This window comes from Carcharhinus amblyrhynchos, chromosome 21 (genome assembly GCF_965287045.1).
Source record: "Carcharhinus amblyrhynchos chromosome 21, sCarAmb.v2.hapA, whole genome shotgun sequence".
NCBI lineage: Eukaryota > Metazoa > Chordata > Chondrichthyes > Carcharhiniformes > Carcharhinidae > Carcharhinus > Carcharhinus amblyrhynchos.
In genome coordinates this window covers 9,310,375-9,336,142 of record NC_137344.1, presented here as the reverse complement: position 1 = coordinate 9,336,142, position 25,768 = coordinate 9,310,375, and the positions used below count along the sequence as shown (strand labels likewise).

Here is a 25,768-nt window from a genome sequence, read left to right as displayed (position 1 = left end):
CTTGAGCCATGGGGCAATTTATCAGACATTAACAAGTTGTTTAAGTGGTGCTATATCCTCTCTGTACCGTGGAACTATGTGTAAGAAAATGAGTTTTTTTTCCAGGAAAGCAAAATGACCAAATTCAAAAATTAAAAATTCCAAACAAGATAATGCTCTGTCCTAATCACGTTAATTGCTCATCAAGTCTAATTTGTATGAGAAAATTTTAATCAAATACAGTTTTTAAAAAATTAATCGGTGAGTGGGAAGCAAAGAATTTAAGTTACAGTGCCACAGGATTTCGAATGTGTTTCACAGCTGTGTATGTTGCTGCAAGGGAAAATGGCCCATCAATAAAAATCTCATTGCAAGCAGAAAAGCAGAGCACAAAAATAAACTTCATAAAGTTCAAAAATAGAATTTGACTCTATAGAAAGTTCATGTTTACTCAGCCGCCTCCAGAATTTTCAGATCAAGCTACACTGTTATTTTGTACCTCACAGCCCATTTTTTTAACATAATGACTGAGTGCAAATTGAGTCAATAGTTTTTTTTTCACAGGAGGTTACTATATGTAACTGACATTTTTAACTAAAAAGCTGTCTTGGTCTGAGTGAATATCCATTCTAAGTTTACCTTTTCATGAGTTACTATTGAATTTTCCAGAGGTATTGTGTGGCCCCATTTGGCGCAAGAAGCGCAACTGCGGGTGTGGTAGTGCCATAGAATGATGGCAAATTTAATCTCGTTAAATGTTCATTAAATGTCATGTTTTTCACATCACTAGATGTTGCTTTTTGACTGCTTAAAAAGATTGAAAAGAGGCAAGAATTGTTATTTACTAAGTTTTCTGGATTTCATTCCAAAATGTAATCCATAATAATAGTCCTTTTTTGTCCAATACCTTCACTCTGCAAAGGTAGCCATGAAAAGGCTTCATTTAGCTTGTGTGAGTGTAGGGTGTCGAAATTTGCGGATGGCACCAAGATTGGGGGAACGGCAAATTGTGCGGAGGGTGTGGAGAGTCTGCAGAAGGATCTAGATAGGCTGGGCGAATGGGCCAGGAAATGGCAAATGGAATTTAATGTTGGCAAGTGTGAGGTGGTCCACTTTGGTAGGAAGAATGGTAGGAAGGACTATTACTTACGGGGCGAAAAACTGCAGCAGGCGACAGTGCAGAGGGACCTCGGGGTCCTTGTGCATGAGTCGCAAAAACCCAGCTTGCAGGTGCAGCAGGTGGTCAGGAAGGCGAATGGGATGCTGGCCTTCATAGCGAGGGGGATTGAATATAAAAGTAGGGAGGTCTTGCTGCAGCTGTATAGGGCATTGGTGAGGCCACAGCTGGAGTACTGTGTGCAGTTTTGGGCGCCGCACCTGCGCAAAGATATTTTGGCCTTGGAGGGAGTGCAGAGGAGGTTTACTAGGCTGATACCGGAGTTGAGGGGGTTGAACTATGAGGAGAGGCTGAATAAACTAGGCTTGTACTCGTTGGAGTTTAGAAGAATGAGGGGAGATCTCATTGAGACGTATAAGATGATGAATGGGATGGATAGAATAGAGGTAGAGAGACTCTTCCCACTGAAAAAAGACAGTAGGACTAGGGGGCACAGCCTCAAGATAAAGGGGGGGCGTTTTAGAACGGAGTTGAGGAGGAACTTCTTCACTCAAAGGGTGGTGAATCTCTGGAATTCTCTACCCATTGAAGTGGTGGAGTCTGCCTCGCTAAATATTTTCAAGAAGCGGGTTGATGGGTTTTTGATAAGTGAGGGGATTAAGGGTTATGGGGAGAGGGCGGGAAAGTGGAACTGAGCCACGACAGATCAGCCATGATCTTATTGAATGGCGGGGCAGGCTCGAAGGGCCAGATGGCCTACTCCTGCTCCTATTTCTTATGTTCTTATGTGATCTTGGGATCAATACGTATATAGGCTCCAACTAGAGAGAAAGATGTTTGTGACTAGATATTTCCACTAGATGGCACCTTTGAGGTGCTTGTTCTGCAATACACCTGTTATTTTTTGACGAACTTTAACTAACTAAAACTAACAGTTTAGTTAGTTTAGCTAACAAAGTCCTGGCTGTATTTTACAGCATGTGCTGAGATGCATTATATGCATGATATTCCAGATCTGCATTCACCTGACACTGCAAGGTAGCTAAGTTTGTCACCTCTGAAAAGATTTATACACTCAAAAAAAATGCTAATTTCAAATTTGCATTGAACAGGTAACAATTCAAAATGTGGGTTATTCTTTGAGTAAGTATTCTCCCAACACAACAAAAAGTTGGATAAATTGCTTAACATGAGGTTCAACACTCCTTGGCACAAATATGCAACTGAGGTGGAATGCAGTGTTCCTTCTAAGCTGCACAACTGTGTAGCCCAGAAGTTACTTCATAGGTTCTGCACAAATCAGCCTGTAAGTCATTTGCGACAGAGCAAAGTAATGAGGATGGAATTCCAACCAAACTGCTCAAGAATGGAAAATCCCATCTACTGCCACACCCTCATGACCAGCTTTTTCTACTGGAAGGTAGGATCCATTCCACAAGACACGCATGTTGCAAAAGTCATTATCTTGTGAGAAAACAAAAGTGATGGAGAAGATTGTAACAACTACAGGGGTATCTGGCTGCATAATGTCACTGGGAAGTTCTTTGCTAGCATCATGCTCAAAAGACCCCATCGACCCAACATTTCCAGACACATAGTAGACACATAGTCTTCTGTGCTGGCAAATCTATAATCTTGATTCTCTATATGTCACCTGCCAGAAACGTGTATGGAACTAGGTCTATCTTTTCACCTTACTTTTATGTAATCGCACTGAAGCATTCGACACCATCAGCAGGCTGGATTCTACAAGATTTGAGAGAAAATTAGCTATCCACCAAAGCTCCTCAGCTTCATCCATTCCTTCCATGACAACATGCACTGCATTGTAGTTTGAGGGCACTACTTCTGACAGTTTCAGGGTGAAGTGAAACCGATCTGTGTCCTAGCATCTACTTTGATATTTACTTCTCCAAAGCTTTGACAAAGGGTCATCTGGACTTGAAACATCAGATCTTTTCTCTCCTTACAGGTGCTGCCAGATCTGCTGAGATTTTCTAGCATTTTCTCTTTTGGTATGAGATGTATGTTCTCAGCACTTTGTGACTGTGATTCATAAACATCTTAGAACTATCAATAAAGGAAGTTCAACAATTCTCATCTTTGTTATTCATCTCTGGGAAGGACAAAATCACGAATGCAGCAATTTTATCCAAGGCAAAGCTCTCAAGTATGTAGGTGCTCATCGTGCAGTAATCACAGTTGGCTTGGCTTCACAAGATGGAAGACGGTTGCGTGCCTAAAGATTTTATTTATGGTGAATTAACCAGAGCCAGATGCCAAGAGTTCTGTTTAAAGGATGCTTGAAGCATAGCATGAAATCTTTAAACATCAATTCTCGCTTCTGGGATCCACTAGCTGATGACAGAAAGATAGCAATTTCACCTGTGCATCACCATGGCTAGCATGATTTGGTGACAAGCATCAACATGGAAGACAACCCACAACAACACCTGATAATCATTTTATATGTGGCAGAGCCTGCCTTTCTCTGGTCTCATCAGCAACATATGAAACTAACCCATCCCCAACTAATTGATTTGCTGCAAATCCTATTTTGTAGATAGAAAAATGCAAAAAAAAAGGACTGCACACAATAAAAAAATTAGTGGAGCAGTGATAGGATATAGATTTCAATCAGCAATTTGCTCCATAATACTAATTACAGGAACTTTCCCAAAGGATGCTCCAAACAAAAGCACCTGGGGGAAAAAAATCAGTTGAGAAATCCCCTTGGAGCGTTCATATCAGAGAATAATTCAAACAAAGGCCCAGACGTTCTATCTTAACATGTCACAGACCTTTTTGAACAGAGAATGCTACAAGGAGGCTTTTAAAAGAGCCAGTTTCTTGCTGTGATATATTCCCCCTCTATAAAAGTAGAAATGAAAAAAAAAAAGTGGATGGGGGATTTGAGCTGTAAACATAACCAACAGAAACTAGCTTATAAATATCGCACGTTCACCGAGTAATCTAGCTTTGGTTTACCTTTAAAGCTGCTTAATGTATAATTTTGTTAATTTTGTTGCAATTTTGAAACCAAAACGTTAAATATGTCTAATTTCAGTTCATGAAATGGTTTACCAGAATACAGCAAGGATGTATTTATAAATACTGTACTTATGTGCATTCTTCCTGGGCTGCTCACTGAAGTACAGACTCCAGATTGATCTATTTTTCAATTCCAATGAAGTTGTATGATCTTTTACATGGTAATTCCCAAAGACCAAGGCCATAATAGCTAATTCCTCAACAATGTAAATTTTTTCAGACGTTGATTTAATCTCACTTAGTACTTCTATCCTTCCCCACCATCACTACAAGTGGTGTCTTAAGGACAATTAGCTTCAAACCTTGGATAATTGCTGCCAACTTAATATTAATTGTGTTTCCACTTTTATAGAGGAAACAAATAAATCATGATGAGAAACTGGCTGTTTTAAATTCTCTTAACTTTCTTATAATAGTTTACGGTGCTTGGCAAATTGTGAACAGGTTAGATACAGTATAAAATGTACAAGGATGGAAAGGAAGGCAAGCACTCAACAGTTTAGAACATCTGTACCATTATTTTCATCCATTTTGTTTTGATACTGGGGTCTGATTCTTTCATTAACACAAAATTGATACACTTGTTCTTTTACTATTGTAATCTAGACCCCGTTAGTTGTGCTAGGTGACATTTTATTCCAAAAATCAGTAATTTGAAATTACTATAAATTCGAATTTAGGTTTTCACAGCTTATCAAATCATTTTGTTTTCCTGTTCGTTGTATACAAAGAACTACTATAGCACATGTACTGTTTTTTGATGTTCGTTGTAATTACTGTGCACAATTATCCCAGTACAACCTGCTAAACAGGAACTTTGCATACAAGGTATTTTGTGGTAAGAACGTATCTGATCTCAAGGTATTTGTTTTCTGATTGACACTATACAACTAAATAGCAAGTCACTGCAAGTGTCTTAAATTAAATTCTTTTTTTCTAGGGACCAAAAGGTCACAGCCCTTGGACTGGTGTATCTCAGTTTTTGCAAACATCCCAAAAGATTATTCAATTTGCTTCTGGAAAAGAACCTCAAACAAATGATACAATAATCTACGTGGCAGGAGCATTTGATTTGTTCCGTATCCTTACTGCAAGTTAATTTTGGTTAATGTGAAAGTGTCTGTTTTGCAATATATTAAATCGTATCAAGTCTTCATTCCTTTACAATTTGAAAAGACATTGGTCATGTAGACTTTCTGGAAAGTGTCTACAAATTGGCAGAAAGGCCATATATTATTGTTGGTCTTCATTTTGATCAAGTAAGTACAGTTTACTGATTGTTTATTATTAAAGCCATGCTTAATCTCTAGAAAGAGGAAGCAAAATGTTTTACTGATGCGGATAAATTTCTATCATGTATTTTTTTGAAGTCGATGCATTCAGTGTTATTGACAACATTGGCAAGTTTCAGTTGAGTTAGTATCAACCTCAAGAAACTTTCTTGGTATGAATTTAAATCATTTGTTTATTGCTTTTGCAATAAATATACAAATATAGTCATTGAACTCTTGTAACAATTTGGAAAAAAGCCTTTATGGAAGTTCCTAAGTTGCAACTTATGTCAAATAAAATGCTTTTGATATAGACACTTGCACAATAAATCAATGGAAAATATTTGTGGAACCTCCCTTAACATATATGGTTTGTGCTCTCCATCATGTGATCATATGAAGTATTTCTATTTGTATGATTAAACTGAAATTGTTGTTTAAATCAAGTTATTAAATTCTGGATATGGATGCATATGCCTGTGTTTTTGTTCCTATATCTCTTTTCCTGTGTATCTGCATGTGTACACATACTTTCTTTTGCCTCTGTTCAGCTAGTGCAACACAATTTAAGTGTTTACCTTCCAACTGACAATTAAGTGTTTGATTCTTTTTGTTGTATCCAGTTCAAGCTTGGAAGTTGAGCACTGGTATTCTTAATTACACACCTTTTCCTTTTGTAGGAAGTGAACCGATACAAAGGAAAGAATTACCCGATAATGAATGTGCATGAAAGGACTCTCAGTGTTCTGGCCTGTAGAGTAAGTATAGTGGGTCAGAACTTGAGTATTTTCTAATTTTTCTCTGGTTTTCAAAATGATGAACCAAGTTTTAAATGTATTTTGTGATAATTGTTTCTGCTTTCTTTTAGTATGTGTCGGAAGTAGTAATAGGAGCTCCTTACTCTGTGACTGCGGATTTACTGGATCACTTCAAGGTATAGTTGTTCAATATGTCCTCCTCTGAATTTGGCCTTTTCAAAATTGAATTTGGAATCGAAATCTTAAATCCAATTCAAACTTAAGATTTTTGTTTCTTCAGTGTGAACACAAATATAAAATTATACAATTTCCATCCAAAGATTTGACTAACAATCTCACAATACCCTAACTTTAAAAAATCAGCGGTGAAATTAGTGATAGTCATCTGAATATGAAGGGCTGGGACGAAAGGAGAGTGAACTAAAATCAGTATTGCTGGGAGGGAAAAAAGAGATAATGCTGATGAAGCTTTCATCTTTCACTCATCAGGACAGATTCAAGAATGTCAAATTGTAAAAAAAACATCAATTTATAATGCGTGAGAAAAGGTGTGCTGATTGGTTGACAAGCCAGCTCTGCTTGGCTGAAACATTGCCATGGTGAATGCCCCAGGGAGCCAAGCTTTTGTTTATTCAAAGTAGGAGCAATCCCTGGACCGATTCATTTTGCCTACAGAGAACAGTCCCTGGATATGAAACACGTAGGGTAGGATTCTCCCAAAAAGATCCTAGGTGCCAAATGTGCATTAAAAACTGGAGTAAATCCTGCTGGTTTTTTTCAGCGGGATTTTCAAACTGAATCTCCTACACTTTGTGCATCACAGATTGCCTTAGCGAGAATCACACTAAAAATCAGCGGACGGGACCTATTACTGCCCGAGAGGCTGATAGCTTAGTGCTGAGTGGGCCACTGCAGATGCACCAATATGTCAGCACTGGCACTGTTGGCCTCCTGATGGCTGGCTAACCTTGTATTGCTGGCCGTATGACTTTCCCCCCCGTGCCCTGACCACTGGCCTCCCCCAGACCTCTCCGCACATGCACTGATGTGTTCTGGCATGGAGCTGATGGCGCTATAAATCCAGCAGGTAGAGAAGCATGGAGGTTGCAACGCCCAGTGGGAAGCCCGTTAAACGGCCTCTGCTTAAGTCTACTGGCCTGCTGCACTGGCTGGGAGAATCGCCCTTGTAGCTTCTAGCAAGTGTAAATAAGCTTGCAAGCCTGACTTATGATCTTAAATTGTTTGTTAGTGTAATTCTTAGCACACTTGGAATTGTTTGCCGACTGCTGTCCAATTGTGGAATCACATCTAGCTTTGGACATTCTGTTCCAAGTCTTTCAAGCATGGGTTGATTGAGTAAGGCCAGTACTCTGCCTATTGCAAACAATCAAAGGGACTCACTGTTTGATGCAATGTGCTAGTCTTTAGGACATATGACTAGTTTCACCTATTGTTCCAACTTTTGAGATACTTTATCACATATGCAGAAACCTTTTCTCTGCAGGTAAAAGCAATATGAACTTTGTTTAAATGTGTGCAGAAATGGATGATGTTGCCATGGATTCCCCTCTAGGGCCCATTCTTACCAACATTTTTGCGGCTTTCTATGGAAAACATGTATTTTTAATGGAATGACCCTTAACCTCCTATCCTTGCACATTTCCAATATACAGATGTTTGCTATATCTAAATCTGCAGTCGCTTGTAAGAATTTCTTTATACACCTTAATGTGCCTCAACCTGGGCTCCAATTGAAATGAACTGGTCTAAAGGAGCTCCCTTTCTTCAAATTGTTGGTTAAGAAGTCCATTAATGGATTCTCTAGTATTGTCCACCTGCAAGCCTGCCTTCACTGGTCAATATACATTGAGATTCCCAAATACCCTACGAGGTTATCCTTGTAAATGGAACCCAAGCCATTTGCTTACCGTGTAAGTTTGATTTTGAAATGGGATGCATCAAAGCTATCCTGTAGAATATTAACTATCCTGATTACATCATTGTTCACTGTCTATCGCACAAACTCATAAACAGGGTTAAGGTTGCCATTTCCAGACCTGAAAAATGCCCAGTCTATCTCAAATTACCCTTGAAGGGTAAAATGTCTCAAACATTTGAGCAACAGGTAAAGTCAGCTGTTTCACTGCTACTGTGCAGTAGCAACACAAGTGGTGTTTTCCACTAACAAGATACTGCTGTCAAGCCAAAAAAAATTCTGCCTATCTGACAAAGGAATAACGTGGTATATGAATTTCAGTGGCAGTGTGATGACAGGTATATAGATTGTACATCGGATCAGATTAAGCAGTACGTTCCATTTCTTTGGTTGTTCACAATAGGTAAAGTACCGATCGAAATCAACCAACTTGTGCTTGAAAAACTCCGAGCATAATGTCTAACGTTGGATGTGCTCCTGTGACTGGGCAGCTGACCAATCCAGAGTATGCGACAAATTAGACTAACAACCAATTTAAGATTATCAGTCAGGTTCGCAATTTAACTCACTAAGAGCTTCAAGAGGATGTTTTTTTCAGCAGTATTCTGCACCCATTTAATCACTTTGTAAAAAAAATGTCCCTTTGCTCATCTATAATTACAAAGCATGAACTATATATCCTCCAGTTGACTGCAGTGTCACAGGACTCCACTTGACCCCAGCGCCTTTTCAAATTCTAAAGCAGTGAACAATAACTGGCACACAATTCCAGCAGTGTTAAACTGTAGTATGTGTTGCAAGATATTTTAAAGGAGTGAAAAAAAAATCCTTTTTCAAAGTTTTCTCTCTCTCTCCGTTGTTTAAGAAGGGTGCCAGGCAAAAGGCGGGGAATTATAGGCCTGTTAGTTTAACGTCTGTTGTAGGTAAAATGTTAGAATCCGTCATCAAGGAGGAAATAGCGAGGCATCTTGAGGGGAACTGCTTGATAGAGCAGACGCAGCACGGTTTCCTAAAAGGGAAGTCGTGTCTGACAAATTTACTGGAGTTCTATGAGGATGTGTCTAGGGCGGTAGATGTGGTCTTCCTGGATTTTCAGAAGGCGTTTGACAAGGTACCTCACAAGAGGTTATTACAGAAGGTCAGGGGGCATGGAGTTGGGGGTAGGGTGTTAGCGTGGATAGAGGACTGGTTGTCAAATAGGAGGCAGAGAGTGGGGGTCAATGGGTGCTATTCGGATTGGCGGATGGTGACTAGTGGAGTGCCCCAGGGGTCGGTGCTGGGGCCTCAGCTTTTTACCATTTATATAGATGATCTGGAGGAGGGAACCGAGTGTAGGGTGTCGAAATTTGCTGATGACACCAAAATTGGTGGAAAGGCAAATTGTGCGGAGGGTGGGGAGAGTCTGCAGAAGGATCTAGATAGGCTGGGCGAATGGGCCAGGAAATGGCAAATGGAATTTAATGTTGGCAAGTGTGAGGTGGTCCACTTTGGTAGGAATAATGGTAGGAAGGATTATTACTTACGTGGAGAAAAACTGCAGCAGGCGACGGTGCAGAGGGACCTCGGGGTCCTTGTGCTTGAGTCGCAAAAACCCAGCCTGCAGCTGCAGCAGGTAGTCAGGAAGGCGAATGGGATGCTGGCTTTCATTGCGAGGGGGATTGAATATAAAAGTAGGGAGGTCTTGCTGCAGCTGTATAGGGCGTTGGTGAGGCCGCAGCTGGAGTACTGTGTGCAGTTTTGGGCGCCGTACTTGCGCAAGGATATTTTAGCCTTGGAGGGAGTGCAGAGGAGGTTTACTAGGCTGATACCAGAGTTGAGGGGGTTGAGCTATGAGGAGAGGCTGAATAAACTAGGCTTGTACTCGTTAGAGTTTAGAAGAATGAGGGGAGATCTCATTGAGACGTATAAGATGATGAATGGGATGGATAGGATAGAGGTGGAGAGACTCTTCCCGCTCAGAAAGGATAGTAGGACTAGGGGGCACAGCCTCAAGATAAAGGGGGGGCGGCTTAGAACAGAGTTGAGGAGGAACTTCTTCACTCAAAGGGTGGTGAATCTCTGGAATTCTCAGCCCGTTGAAGTGGTGGAGGCTGCCTCGCTAAATATTTTTAAGACGCAGGTTGATGGGTTTTTGATGAGAGAGGGGATTAAGGGTTATGGGGAGAGGGCGGGAATGTGGAACTGAGCCACGACAGATCAGCCATGATCTTATTGAAAGGCGGGGCAGGCTCGAAGGGCTAGCTGGCCTACTCCTGCTCCTATTTCTTATGTTCTTATGTTCTTATGTTCTCTCGTCTGCACTCTCCAGTTCGTGGCTCAAAGCAATTCACCTGTAGAAATTGAGACTAGCCATTAGGGGGCATGCAGCATCAAATTGCCAAACATAAAAATACTGTAATAAGTACATCCTATCTGAATCACCAGATCTAGTGACAGTATGTTGTCAGAGAATCCATCAGTATTAAGTTGTATTGATTGTAGTATCATAGAAAAGGGGAGCATTTGGCCAGTCTGTGCTGGCTCTCTGGAAGAACAGTCCGCCTAGAACCACTTGTTGCCTTTCCCCTGTAGGCCCGTGTTCTTTTCATTTCAGATAGTCATCCAATTCTCCTTTTGATGATGCAGATTCACCACAATCACAGGCAAGGTACTCCAACCCTTTAAAAACAGCAAAATTATGTTGCGGCTGTATAAGGTGCTGATGAGGCCACACCTGGAGTACTGTGTACAGTTTTGGTCTCACTTGAGAAATGATATACTGGCACTGGAGGGGGTGCAGAGAAGATTCACTAGATTGATTCCGGAGTTGAGAGGGTTGGCTTATGAGGACAGACTGAGTAGACTGGGGCTATACTCATTGCAGTTCAGAAGAATGAGGGGAGATATTATAGAAGCAAGTAATATTATGAAAGGAATTGATAAGATGGAAGCAAGGAAGTTGTTTCCACTGGCAGGTGAAACTAGAACTCGGAGGCATGGCCTCAAAATAAGGGGAAGCAGATTTGGGACTGAGTTGAGGAATTCTTCACACAAACGGTTGTGAATCTGGAATTCCCTGCCCAGTGAAGCAGTTGAGGCTATCTCATTGAATATTCTTGCCTTAAAAACAGAAATTTTTGATCAATAAAGGAATTAAGGGTTATGGTGAATGGGTGGGTAAATGGAGCTGAGCCCACAAAAAGTTCAGCCATGATCTTATTGAATGGCGAAGCAGACTTGAGGGGCCAGATGGCCTACTCCTCCTAGTTCTTATCCTAACCACGTGCTGACTGCACTAAATAAAAAAAGTTTCTCTTCCTGTCATCATTGCATCTGTTGTCAATTAGCTTAAATCATTATTGTTTGGTTTTTGAATGGTCTATACATGAGCATTTGTTTACATTATGCTGCATAAAGAGAAAGAGGCAAATGTTGTAAAACACTTTGAAGTTTCAATACTAAAAATATAAACTGAAATTATATGTTTTTTCTGTGTCCCTCCCAATCAAATTAAATTTGAGAAACCATGTCAAACTCTGTTCATTATGATCAAAAAATTCATTATTATACTTAAGGAGGACGAAAGCAAACTAAAATCAGTTTTTACTAAATTTAATTATACATTGATTTAATCTTTTTGTAAAAATGTACCATTGCCCATCTGTGTGAGTTAAGGACACTGAGGGCATAGGTTTTTGGCAGGGGGTCAGAAATTGCTCAGCGCATTGTAGAGAGGATCCCAGTCCTATAAATTCACAATGCTTTAACTGAACCTAAAACTGATGCTGAAAATCTGAAAAAAGCAGAAAATTATGGAAATATTCAACAGATCAGAGTAACATAATATAATTTCAGATCTATGACCCTTCTGACAAAAACAGAACTGAAATAGTAACTCTATTTTCCTGTGATATGCTGCTAGAGTAGTGAGTGGTGTCGCTAGCTTAGGGTGATAAAAATCACGGGTTTCTTGAACCTAACCACTCTTAAGTAACATTTGCTAGTCCTGTGATGCTCTGTGCAATTAAATCATCTGCCAATAGTTATTAATTAATGGCCATTTGATCATGATATGAGTTTGACCAGTACCTATGCGCAGAGTTGAAATCTTCAGGTGAAAGGGGGAAAAAACTGATGCATGTATTTTTAACAATCTTTTTCAAAATATATAGGCGCCCATATTAACTTCTTCACACCTTAACCTGTGAAGAAGCTAACTTCTTGCCTTCTGATTCCATTCTTGACAGTGCCAAGATTAGGTTTGTTGGTGGGACATAATATTCTGTATTTTATACAATACTTGGGCAATGAATGCTCCTACAAGAGCTTAAAAACTAGGAGCAGGAGTAGGCCATCTGGCCCCTGAAGCCTGCTCCACCATTCAATAGGATCATGGGCTGATCTTTTTGTGGACTCAGCTCCACTCACCTGCCTGCTCAGCATAACCCCTAATTCCTTTACTGTTCAAAAATTTACTTATCCTTGCCTTAAAAACATTCAATGAGGTAGCCTCAACTGCTTCACTGGGCAGGGAATTCCACAGATTCACAACTCTTTATTCATTTTGGTCATAAATTATAATGTTACAAATCATTTTATGCTTTTTCTTTCAGTAAGCAACTGCTACTGAAGTCACTATACAGAAGCTTTTATAGCCAAAGTTTTCATAATTCAGCCTTAATCTGTGTAAGGAATAGAATTAGTGTGCAACATAAAATTAAAGGTTTTGGATGAAGTAGCCTTTCAATGCGGGCTTTTTTGTTTGTACATATCACTGTGAGGAATTGATGTTGGTGAACAAAAAAATCAGCTGCATCCCATTTTGGATTGCAAATTTACCATCGTATTATCCCTACAGTACCCCGTCTCTATCTAATTTGTAACATAGCAAAGTAGTTCTGAATGTGAAAATAATCAGCTGAAGTCTTAAACAGTTTGTAATTGTGTTTTTTAGACTGCTCACAGCTTATTAACTCCTTTGCATTGGGAAATTGTCTCTCCATCAGCTCCCGCAGATGAATTCATTGATCATTAATTTCAAAGTTTGTACGCTATGCTTATGAAATCATCTTGTCTTTGGAGTAGTGTTTCAGAAGCTTAAGATTTTTCTCATTGCTAATTTGTGCTATCATGTCCCATATCGATTTACTAGACACTATCTGGGGAAAAAAACGATATTCCATTTTGCTTCTGACTTAGTCTTTGAAAATATTTTGATTTTCTAGTTTGTTGAGGTGGGTTGGTGAAGAAAGGAGATGAAAAGATTAGTGATGTCAAAGGAGCTGGCCTTGAAACACCAGGCTGTATCTAAGCTGTTTGCTGTTGCTTATTAATCTATTTGATAAAAAGTGATGAATGAGCTGTGTGGACTGTTTGTTAATGGTCTTTTCTCTCTAGGTTGACTTGGTATGTCATGGAAAGACAGAAGTAATGGCTGATAAGGATGCTTCCGACCCATATGCTGTAAGTTAAAATTTGTCATCTGAGCTAAAGTGCATTTATGAAGATTATTTTATAATTGAGCTCTAAGAATGAGAAATTTGGTAGATTTCTGATTTTGGCACCTTGGAGTTTCAAATCTGCTGATTTAAATATACATTCAGACCTTCAGGGCTAGCCCAAAGTGCAGGGCTTAAAATGAATCACAACTCAGCTGTCGGTCACAGAGTGAAAACTGACTGCAGAGTTCTCATTGGAAGAGCAGCAAGTGCAGGAGAGAAAACTGTGCCTCCAGTCACAGATTCTGCCTCTCCCTTGCTCTTGCTGCTCCTCCAGAGATAGAATAGCTAAAGAATGGGAGGAAGGGAACCTGTGATTGGAAATTGAGGAGTAGTTATTCTGGCCAGCTCACAGAAGACTTCTCAGTTGCACCGTCACCAATTGCATTTCGACCAGTTACTAGATGTTGACCTTGCTGTTCAGTATATTCCGGGAGGTTGAGGAGAAGCAGCAGAAAAAGAAAGTAGAAGAGCACCAGAAAACCTGGGAAATGTCTGCCATAACGAGGCCCTAAGGAGCCATCAACCTCGCGCCTGTCCAGACCTGGCTACTATCCACAGATGTAGCTGTGGTTCTTGGTTTATTTTTCATATTTTCACAATAATAAGAGCCCAGAGGTGTTTGCAGGATATTGTTTTCAAGAGAGATGAAATGGAGAGAATTTGCAGAAGCACCAGTTAATGTAAGAGTTGTGAGTATGGGCCTGGATCTGGTCTCTATTGACCAGCGATTGATTGACTGAAAGGGATCCGGATCCCCAAAAAGGAGTCTGTCTGGTAAACAGTTTCAAAGAGTACTGAGGGAAGCTGGTCTGGAGAGGCTTAAACAGCTCCATGAATTTCTCATTAGTTTATTTATCAGTGTCACAAGTAGGCTTACATTAATACTGCAATGAAGTTGCTGTGAAAATCCCCTAGTTGCCACATTTCAGCACCTGTTCTGGTACACTGAGGGAGAATTTAGCAAGGCCAATGCACCTAACCAACATGTCTTTTGGACTGTGGGAGGACACTGGAGCACCCAGAGGAAACCCATGTAGACATGGGGAGAACATGCAAACCTCTGCACAGACCGTGATCCAATCGAACCTGGATCCCTGGCATTATGAGGATGCCCTTATCTGGGCTTACACTGGGTGCAACTAGTACATTGACAATTGTTATTAGCATTTTCAACAGGAAGGCAGTTATTTGTTAAGAAACAGAATTGTTTTATAGCTAAGTTCCTTTGAGCCTTGAGTTGGAGCAGCTGTATGTGGTCTTAATTGTCCACAATACAATTAGGTTATTTTTTAAATCCACTTGAAGGAATGGCTAAATAGTCTGAATTTAGGATGGCACTTTGGGAGGAATTTTGCATCCTGCGTGCCGCAAGACTTGTAGCAGGAGCGTGGGTGTGTGGAGGGGGACCATGCATAGATCCATTGACTTCTGGCGAAACATTCCAGTTTTGTGGTGAATGCAGCTGGAAAATTGCGCCCATTATTTTCAAACAAAACCCATGTATTGTTCTTTAATCAAATCTGTAACAGAAAGAAATCTTTATTTCATGATAGGATGTTTTCTTAACTGTTGATCTTAATGGCCTTAGTGTGGGGCTTGGTTAAGAGACATTGGTAAGAGAATGTGTCTGTTTTTATAATTGTTCTATAACTAAATGAATTGTATTTGTTTTCAATGGCATTTAAGCTCTGAGGGGCCCGGGGAAAGGATGAAAAATAGTCTTTGGTCTATATGGCTATAGTTGTAGAGATGGGGGTGATTCTGCACTGCATACCCATCAGAAGAGAGAATTTGGACTATTTCAAAAAAGGAAGTCCTAAATAACAAGATACTGAGTGATAAATGTTGAGGAATTGTTGTCTTTGTTGGCACAGTGATAACATAGCTTCGGGGAATGACGCTTCTGACAGTTTAACGTCACCTCAAAGAGAACTACATTGGTTGTGCTGGCAACACCAAGATCTCCTAGGATCTTGACAGATGAAAAATATTTGTGTTGTCTTCCCTGCTTGTTAAATGGATGTGAAATCTTGCTTAATTCTACTTGAGTCATAAATACTAGTTACTCATGCCTTGTAGGTCAAGTACAATTGAAGGCATGAGAAATTAAACATTTAGACCTTAATGGAACCCTAAACCTTAACAGTTGATATATCATTTGAATTTGCCCTGGTATCTCTTTTCCTGTTCATCCTGGTTTGCTGTTCCAGTTTGCTTAGCAAAATGCTGTTTGTTAAATGACATAACCTGGTAACATAACTGCGCTCTTATCAACAGTACCACAATACAGATAGTTTTGGTGCATTAAAGGGTATTGCAACTGCAATTCGTCCTGCCTTTAGTTATTAAATACTCAAATGCTAGCAAGATTTACACGAAAAGCACATTCAGACAACATAGCGGTTGCTTTTCATTTTTCTTAAGTTCTTAGCAGCTTCCAAGGGAAATTCCTTGTGCATACAACATTTTAGTGCAATTTATTAAGCATGACCATCTACATTCCACAAGCCACGCATCTATATTCCCATCAGCGTGTTTCACATAGTATTTGATCATTTATGTCTTGATTCATATTTTTGACCATCTCTGTCCATATAGTTCTATCAAAAGGTTGATTGGCCCAGTATCAAATGCTTTGTGAGCAGAAGTGGTTGCTAATTTTGTGGTCATGTTCTGTGATTGCATTTTTTTTAATACTGCATGTAATTAGCCATTATTCACAAAGGACCATTTCTACATTATCAATGCCTTTCATGGTTTTCTTTCAAGAATATAAATTATCATAGCTTATAATTCTTTTGCAATAATAAAATTCAGTTCATTATTGAATCTCAGCAGTGCAGAAGGAGGCCATTCAGCCCATCGAGTCTGCACTGACTCTCTGACAGTGTGTCCCCACACGTATTACCCACGCATTTACACTGCGAATCCCTTCGCCTACTCATTTTGGGGACACTAAGGCACAATTTAGCATGACCAATCCACCTAACCTGCACATCTTCAGACTGTGGGAGACCCGGTGGAAACCCACACAGCGAGAAGTCCACACAGTCATCTAAGGCAGGAATTGAACTCCGGTTCCTGGCACTACGAGGCAGCTAACCACTGTGCCACCCTGTAATTTATATCAATAAGTCAGAGCTGTTCAGACCTTACACAAGGTACCGGAGAAAAACACACATCTTTGAGCACGTTTATCTACATGAAAGGCATAGATGCAAACTGTTCTAATGTGACCTGATCTAACTGAATTGCACCGTTTATATCTAGGATCTGTTTAAAGGCAAAACCACGGCAGTGTTTATAAAGCTTGAAAACTTATTCATAAATCTTTCAGTGTCAAAGGTCATATTCTGTTGTTTGTTGAGGATTAAGTCCATACTATATGCACTAAGTGCATTAAATGCTGGGATCACTACTGATAAAAACTGCTTTGTTTACGGTGCATTGGTGAAACTACGTTTCAAATATTGTGCACAGTTTGCTCTCCTTATTTAAGAAAGGATATAACTACATTGGAGGTGGTTCAACCTGGAATGAATGGATTGTCATATAAGGATAGGTTGGAAAGGCTGGATTGTTTCCTCTAGAATAGGCTTGTCCAAGGCATGGCCCAGAGGCTGGATGTGGCTCCCGAGGCATTTCTAAGTGGCCCGCTGTTTCCTCCAAGTGTTTGCAACAGTTCATCTTCAAAGCATCTGGAAAAGAAATTTTAAAAATGCTCAATGGCTTGTTTATCCAATCACAGGTTGGCTTTGATTTGATTTATTGTTGTCACATGTTAGGATACAATGAAAAGTATTGTTTCTTGCATACCACACAGACAAAACATTCATAGAGTACATAGGGGAGAAGGGAAGGAGAGGGTCCAGAATATAGTGTTGCAGTCACAGGGTGTAGCGAAAGATCAGTTTAATATATGGTAGTTCCATTCAGAAGGCTGATGGCAGCAGGGAAGAAGTTGTCCTTGAGTAAGTTGGTATGTGTTCTCAGATTTTGGTATCATTTTTCCTGACAGGGAAAAAGGTGAAAGAGAGAATGTCCAGGATGTGTGGGGTCCTTTATTATGCTGGCTGCTTTTCTGAGGCAGCGGGAAGTGTAGACATTGTCAATGGGTGGGAGGCTGGTTTGCATGATGGACTGGGCTACGTTCACAATCCTTCGTAATTTCTTGCAGTCTTGGTCAGAGCAGGAGCCATGCAAAGCTGTGATACATCCAGAAAGGATGCTTTTTATGATGCTTCTGTAAAAATTGATGAGAATTATAGCGGACATGCCAAACTTCCTTCGTCCCCTGAGAAAGTAGTCATGGCGTGGAGGGACCAGGACAGGTTGTTGGTGATCTGGACACCTACAAACTTGAAACTCTTGACCATTTCTTCTTCGTGGTTACCTGTAGTATGTTGTACTAGGGATGGTGCGTAAAGCAGTATCTATATTTGTATTTGCAGTCTGACATTTTAGCATTGCAGCATATTCCTGGATTCCATTTTATAAATTAAGTTAAATCAGACTGCTTCTGGTGAACCAATTTTCTTTTTATAAGGATATATATGTATATATGATTGTTTTCTCTGGCCTTAATGGAAATCTATTTTGGATCAGCTCAATGTGTTTTACTTTCAACCCAATGCCTTGATCTAGACCACATTTCTGCAGTATTGCTGCTGACTTTATTACCACCTGGGAACAATACAAGAGGCACCGAAAGCTTCATATTCTAAAGCAAATAAAAATGCCACACAGCAGATTTCAATTAAACGTGAACAAAAAAATCATCACCTTAAATTCTTAGTAATGTATTACATTCAATCTTTTCTTTACATTTTCACTTTGTTGCAGGAGCCTAAACGACGCAACATCTTTAAATCCATCCGTAGTGGGAATGAGCTCACTACAGACCACATTGTTCAAAGAATAATTAAGAACAGGTGAGAAACCATTTCCCTTCATTATAATCTAACATTTTGGATGGAATTTGTCTCTGCAAATAATTCCCAGTTTTATCTCTTTAGAGCTGTGGCATGTAGATTGTATTATGAATGCTCATTCTGTACAGCCATTGTATTTACATTTTAAACTTTACTGATTACCTGGTATGTGCTCCTTGTGCTATCAAGGTAAAACAATATATTTTATTATAAATTGACATATTTGTAACTTGAGTTGTGTAATGAAGTGTTAAAGGATACATGGTTATTCTCTTACAACAGTTTGTTCTGGACTGCTGGTGCCTTGGAAATGTACAGCTCCTGCATCTAATCCAAACAACCATTCTTCCTACATAAACCTGAATAAATGTTTTTGTAATGAATTGTTGATCCAAAAAAAAGTTTTCCAGTTTCTCCTGAAGCCATTTACTGCATTTTTTTTCTGTTTATGCCACCAACTTTCCAGTGTTTTCAGTCAAGAGGCTTTTCTTTGTATGAGACCAGACACCACCACCACCACCACCGTCACCTTCCCCAGCCAAGAGGTGCTGAGACCACTTAGTGTCCATTTTGATAATTAGGCTGAAATGAGATAACACCACATATTGAAGATCAAATATGAGGAGAGAGGAGAAATAACGTGCTTTGGTACATCAGTAAACTAAATTAATGTAGTTCTTGTGCTAAACCCACAGCATATTTTGAAAATTAACTGCACAGTGAATCCAGTGTCTGGTGTATTGTGCTTCTTGACATTTTTATGGCGTGAACATGCACAGACACTTTTTAAGCTTTTTCTAAACATGTTTTATTTATTAATGTTAGTGTTTCTTAAAATGAGGAGTGCCATTGCTTAGAAATGCACACGTTTGTATGCAACTTGTCTGAACGGTAATAGCACAACAGTGAGAGTAAAGATCCCACAATAACATCACCAGTCAGCCTGATCCTCAGTCAATTTCTGTTCAATTATGGCCTGCTTCAAACTATGAAGTCACACATAATAGAAACCAAGTTGACTTTATTTTATTTAGTTTATTTCACTTGGAACTCTTGCTTCACTCCTTCACTTTTAATTAAACTAAAACGTAAATTCCAAGAATGTGAAGATAGTATGGGCCTGTCCCCAGATTAAATTAAACTTTGGCAATTCTGAAGAACAAAATGCTTGCTACATGCATTTAAAAATATCTGTCTAAAGTTGTAGCTAGTTTGCTCTCTTTCTTTGCCTCTTAGCGTCCTAAGATGTCTAGGTTAGTTGGATTAGCTACGGAAAATGTGTGGGTTATTGGGGTAGGGGAGGGGAGAGGGCCTGTCAGAGAGTCGGTGCAGACTCAATGGGCCAAATAGCCTCTTCTGCGCTGTCGGAATTATATTTTTGCCAATGAATGGTTCTGTATAAATTATCTTCAGTTATATAAAATTGGGATACTCCCAACTGCTAAACTAGACTGATTCAAAATGTTTAATTTTTGCGATAAACTAATTTTCATGAGCTTATTAATCAAACATCACTCTTAATTTATAAAAAAGCTTTGAAAATGATCCTAAATGTTTATGTTTTAAAGCACTGTTTTCATGGCATATTTTGCGCTTAAATATACAAAGACCTTAAGGCAGGAACCAGTTCTCAAAATTAACATGTTTTTGCAGGTAGTTGTACCAGCTTAAAACCAACTTAAAGATGAAAGCAAAATACTGTGGATGCTGGAAAATTCTGCGGGTCTGACAGCATCTGTTGGGACAGAATAGAGCCAACATTCCGAGTCTGGATGACACTTTGTCAGAGCTCTTCATCCAGTCTCAAAATGTTGGCTGTATTTTCTCTCCGCAGGTGCTGTCAGATCTGTTGATACTTTCCAGCATTTTCTGTTGTTGTATCAACTTTAAGATGTAGCCATTTTTTAAAATGTCTGAAGTTAAAGTTTATTTATCAGTCACAAGTAAGGCTTACATTAACACTGCAATGAAGGTTACTGTGAAATTTCCCTAGTTACCACAATCCGGCACCTGTTCGGGTCAATGCACCTAACCAGCACATCTTTCACACTGTGGGAGGAAACCGGACCACCTGGAGGAAACTCACGCAGGAGAATGTACAATTTCCACACAGACAGTGACCTAAAGCCAGGAATCGAACGTGGGTTCCTGATACTGTGGGGCAACAGTGCCAACCACGTGCTGCCCCGTCTATTTCCTAATTACTAGAAATTTTCTCAACTCTGGCAGCATTTAACTGCAATACTGAATTTAATGGATTATGGTTATAAAACCTGATTTAGTTTTAATAAGCTTTGTTTGATTCCGTTTTTTTTCTCCACACTGCCACAAGCTGGAGAAACTGGAGAGTCTTTCCCTCCGAAAGCCAAACATTACATAATGTAATGTTTTTATTTTTCTTTTTATCACTTAACTACATCAAACATTCCTGGGAACTAATATGATAATCAGGACAAATGTCAATAATATTTTGTTTCTTCCATCTTTAGATGTATGTGATGATGGGGGAGAGGGAATAGTTCCATCAAGATCTAATTTCTCCCAAAATACTGGAGCCTTTAGCGACAGCTAGTTTTTAATCATAGTGTGGATGCTACATAGCATTGAAATCTATTTTGAATGTTCATACTTGCAATAGTAAACCAAAAAGAGAAAATGCTGAAAAATCCCAGCAGGTCTGGCAGCATCTGTAAGGAGAGAATGTTTCGAGTTCAGATGACCCTTTGTCAAAGCTTGCAATAGTAACATATTTGTTCATTCCGCTTTTTAAACTTTCTTTTTTTTTTGCTGCTGTTAAAAGATTACAATTTGAGGCAAGAAACCAAAAGAAAGAAGCCAAGGAGCTAGCTGCAATAGAGGCCATCAAGAAAAGAAGTGATGATCGAACGAAAGAAATTCCATGCCAGAAATCCAGTGAATAGTGCTACCCACACACAACCAATGTCCATTTACACCAGTACACTACATTTAATGAATGGTCTTTCTTCAGCACAGTTTGTTTTATGTTTACTAGACTTTTGCATTTTAGATTTGCAGTGAGTTTACTTGGCAGACCTTTTAATATTTTTAATGGACTTAATTTAAAATAATGGGATGCACTAAAGGGGTAGTCTGTACTTTTTGTTCATACTAAACCAGCTGCTTGTAAATATACAGATAGTTGTAAGAGTGTTTACAGTCTAATGCTGTAAAATGTTTTAAAAAGTATATAATTTAAAAATTATATATTCTATTTTCTTTTAATTGGCCTGTAAAAGGTCTAATAACATTGTAGAATTTTCAAATATCTATTACTATTTTTTAGTAAATGGATTTTATGTATGTATCATGCTGCTTTTCTATTTATAAAGATATTTTAAAGTTCAATTAAAACTAAAGCAATTTTGATGCTTATTAGTACCAAGAAAGTTGCAATTGAATTTGAAATAGTGAGCCATGGTTTATTTTTGATTTCCTTTTCATCATAGTATAAGAGACTATTTTAAATCCCAAACTTTTGTTTTATGAAGACCTTGAATTGTAGTCACTAATAGGTCCCAATTCATCCTCTGCCTCTCCCCCGCTGCCATAATCTCCAGTAAGTAGTCTGACAACACCAGATTAAAGTCCAAGAGGTTTATTTAGTAGCACAAGCTTTCAAAGCATTACCCCTTCATCAGGTGAGTGAAGAATTCTGTTCACAAACAGGGCATATATAGACACCAAGTTTTCTTAATATAGAGAGAGAGAGAGACAAAAACCTGAATCAAACTTTATCTATGTATGCCCTGTTTGTGAACAGAACTCTTCACTCACCTGATGAAGGGGCAGTGCTCCGAAAGCTCGTGCTATCAAACAAACCTCTTGGACTTTAACCTGGTGTTGTGAGACTACTTACGGTGCTTACCCCAGACCAATGTCGGCATCTCCACATCATAATCTCCAGTGAACAACAAATTGAAACATGAGTGCTTTATTTGTCTTTTTTTCTTAAATCTTTTTCTTCACATATTTGGTAGCTCTATATATTCCTGGGCACAATGCATTTTTGGTAGTGGTTTTATTCCTTGGGACCATACAATATTTTAATAAAAATCCGCAGTACATCCAGTTCATTAATGCTCATGTACAATTGTGAGGTCAAACATATTAGAAATAAAATCTTAATTCTGTTAATCAGCAGTTTAAGGGAGAAAATGTTCAAAATTGCCACATTGTACTTTCGAGCATGTTCTGCATTTTAACATGGTACATCTGCGAAAGAACATAGGCTAGATTTCAAGCTCCTGAGGAGTCTTTGTGCTTAAAGCTATGAAAACATATTTATTTTCCCCTCACAATTTTAGACAGCTCTCTTTAGTAGTTCACATCTCTTTGCAATCATCGAAGTCAGAATTAGTAACATTGAGAGCCAGTGGCCTTTGAAGCGAAACCAATTCCATTATGGTGGTCAGATTACCCTGCTGATTCTGTCATTGCTGTCCAACACACACTATTAAGTAATACTATTGTTGTGCTTATTTCCCCTTAATACTTCTGGGAAGTATTTCTTTTTCTAAACATTGCATTTTGCGTTCTGTATGGTTTCTTATTATTATGGTTTGGGTTTTAATGTGTTTGTTTTGCTTTTGAATGACATTGTGTTATATGTAAAATCTTGAATTGTTGCAGTTTTAATGAATGTATATCCTGACAAACCTGCCTGTAGAACTTTTGAATTGAATGTCTGCTTTTCTCCAATTGTGAATTAAAACAAATGCCTCTGAGTAATGTATGCTGGTGTAACTTAAATAAACCAACACACAACCTGTGTGGCTTTGAATTAGCAATGTGCTGACTTCAGAATATGTAGGAAATGTTTAACTGTTTTTTCTCGTGCTCTTTTTGTCATTTTTCCTTCTAATGTGATTGATTTCTACTTTATTTCAGTTACAAGCTGATATCACTTAATTGGCTTAGGTTGCCAATCAGTTAATTAAAGATCTTAGTATCTGGGCAAGGGCATTGATGATAAATGTTCACACAGGAAGTTGTGCTAGCTCTGGAAGATAGCTTTTTTTGATTGAACAGCATTAAAATGTACTTAGAATCATAGAGGTTTACAGCATGGAAACAGGCCCTTCAGTCCAACTTGTGCATGCCACCCTTTTTTAAACCCCTAAGCTAGTTCCAATTGCCTGCATTTGGCCATATCTCTCTATACCCACCTTACATGTGTAACTGTCTAAACACTTTTTTTAAAAGACAATTACCTCTGGCAGCTTGGGCTGTGATTTAACTCCAAATTCTCTTCCTTTGGAAGCCTGAAAATTTTAAGAATGTATACTTTGGATATCATAATTGGAGTTGAGCATTTGCCCACAATCACAAGTTGATTTTCAGCCAATGGATTAAAAAAGCTCAGGAAAAAGGAAGACCTTGCTTCCATGAAGCTCTGAGTACTTGGTTTGGGCTTCAGTCAGCATCAATAACCATAAGTTGCAAAGTGACTATGACATTTTAGGTACAGTGTGAAAACTGGAAAGAAGGAGGTTCCAACAGACTAACAAGCACTGAATTATAGAATGAATCCACTGTAAAGTTGTCCTCTTTCCATTTATGATCCATCCATTGGAGGGAGAAGGAAGAGGAGCAAAAATTAGAATAGGGATAAGTGCATTTTTGTTTTGCGCCGAGTCATACACTGAATTCCACCTTTTTTAATGGTAATTTCCCAAATCCAAATTTACCTTTTTAGTCCACAAACAAAGGAGATAACTTTAAAATGTTTAGCCATTGTTGCTGACAGATGCTGATAATCATTCTCGCCCTACAGCAATTTTTAATACTATTTATGGTATAACCTTGTCTTGAACAAGTGATTGTTGGAGCATTTGAGAATAGCTTTAAAAAAAACTGGTAACAGTGAGTGGTTGTAAATGTTTTGTTCATTGAAAATGAGGCCATTAAGTACTTAATGTACTAATAAACAAATTTGCCTTCAATAAATGGGTCGCACTCTGAATAGAAATTATGTATAAAAATCAAAGAACAAAGAAAAGTACAGCACAGGAACAGGCCTTTCAGCCCTCCAAGCCTGGGGTGATCATAATGTCCTAAGTAAACTAAAGAAAAGCCTTAAACCCTTATTTGGTCCATATCCCTCTCCCCCACCCCCCTCCCCAAATCATCCAGATGCCTCTTAAATGTTGCTAATGTTCCTGCTTCCACCTACTGGCAGCACGTTCCAGGCATCCACCAGTGTCTGTGGAAGAACTTCCTCCACACATCTCCCTTTAAACTTTCCCCCTCTCACTTTGAACCTGTGCCTCCTTGTAATTGACACTTTCTTGAAACTATGGCTTCTTGTTCTAGAATGTCTAACAAGGGGAAATATCCACTCCAAGTCTATTGTCAATCCCCATTTCGCAAAGGGGCTGCGGTAACTGGGCTTTTCATGGGGCACAGCAGAGCACATTTGGCGGGCAAGTATTTGAAGTAGGGTTCTGGGTGGCTGGCACAGCCACTGAACCACACACTAGCTCCCAGCTATCACACATGGGGAGGCGATGGCCTAGTGGTACTGCTAGACTATAAATCCAGAAACTCAGCTAATGTTCTGGGGACCCGAGTTCAAATCCCACCACAGCAGGTGGTGGAATTTGAATTCAGTAAAAAATATCTGGATGTAACAATCTACTGATGACCATGAAACTATGGTCGATTGTTGGAAAGACCATGGAGGAGGAGAAAGTGGGTTCCCGGACACGCGTCCTTTGTTTGAATAGAGGGGAGTATGGTAGGATGAGAGAAGAATTGGCGAATGTGGACTGGGGGAGCGCGTTGGAAGGTAGGTCTGCTGAGGAGCAGTGGAGGATCTTTAAGGAGATCTTTCTTGGTGCTCAGCAGAAATTTATTCTGATGGTTAAAAAGGACAGTAGGAAGAGAGGTAATAAGCCGTGGATAACGAAGGAGGTGAAGGAAAGTGTTAAATTAAAAGTGGAGGAATTTAGAGTAGCTAAGAGCAGTGGGCGAGAAGAGGATTGGGAAAGGTTTAAATGTCAACAAAGATTGACAAAAAAGTTGATAAAGGAGGGTAGAAGAAGCTATGAAGCTGGGCTAGCGCTTAATATAAAAAAGGATAGCAAGAGTTTTTATAAATATATAAAAAGGAAGAGGCTGGCTAGGGTGAACGTTGGTCCTTTAGAGGATGAGAAAGGGGACCTAGTGGTAGGGGATGGGGATATGGCTAAGGTCTTGAATAACTTTTTTGTTTCTGTCTTCACG

At 39.2% G+C, this 25,768-nt stretch overlaps 1 protein-coding gene across 1 annotated transcript in view; it reads left to right on the top strand.

Annotated features, from left to right (window-relative positions):
- Window positions 1–22,147, top strand: part of pcyt2 (phosphate cytidylyltransferase 2, ethanolamine) — a 42,600-nt gene extending 20,453 nt beyond the window's left edge. The window contains exons 7-13 of the mRNA XM_080209457.1: window positions 5,088–5,226; window positions 5,324–5,406; window positions 6,099–6,176; window positions 6,287–6,352; window positions 13,489–13,554; window positions 18,435–18,523; window positions 21,324–22,147. Coding sequence (XP_080065583.1) covers window positions 5,088–5,226; window positions 5,324–5,406; window positions 6,099–6,176; window positions 6,287–6,352; window positions 13,489–13,554; window positions 18,435–18,523; window positions 21,324–21,444 — 642 coding nt within the window. The 3' untranslated portion in view covers window positions 21,445–22,147. The remainder of the gene's footprint in view (window positions 1–5,087; window positions 5,227–5,323; window positions 5,407–6,098; window positions 6,177–6,286; window positions 6,353–13,488; window positions 13,555–18,434; window positions 18,524–21,323) is intronic.
- The last annotated feature ends 3,621 nt before the right edge of the window (window positions 22,148–25,768 follow it).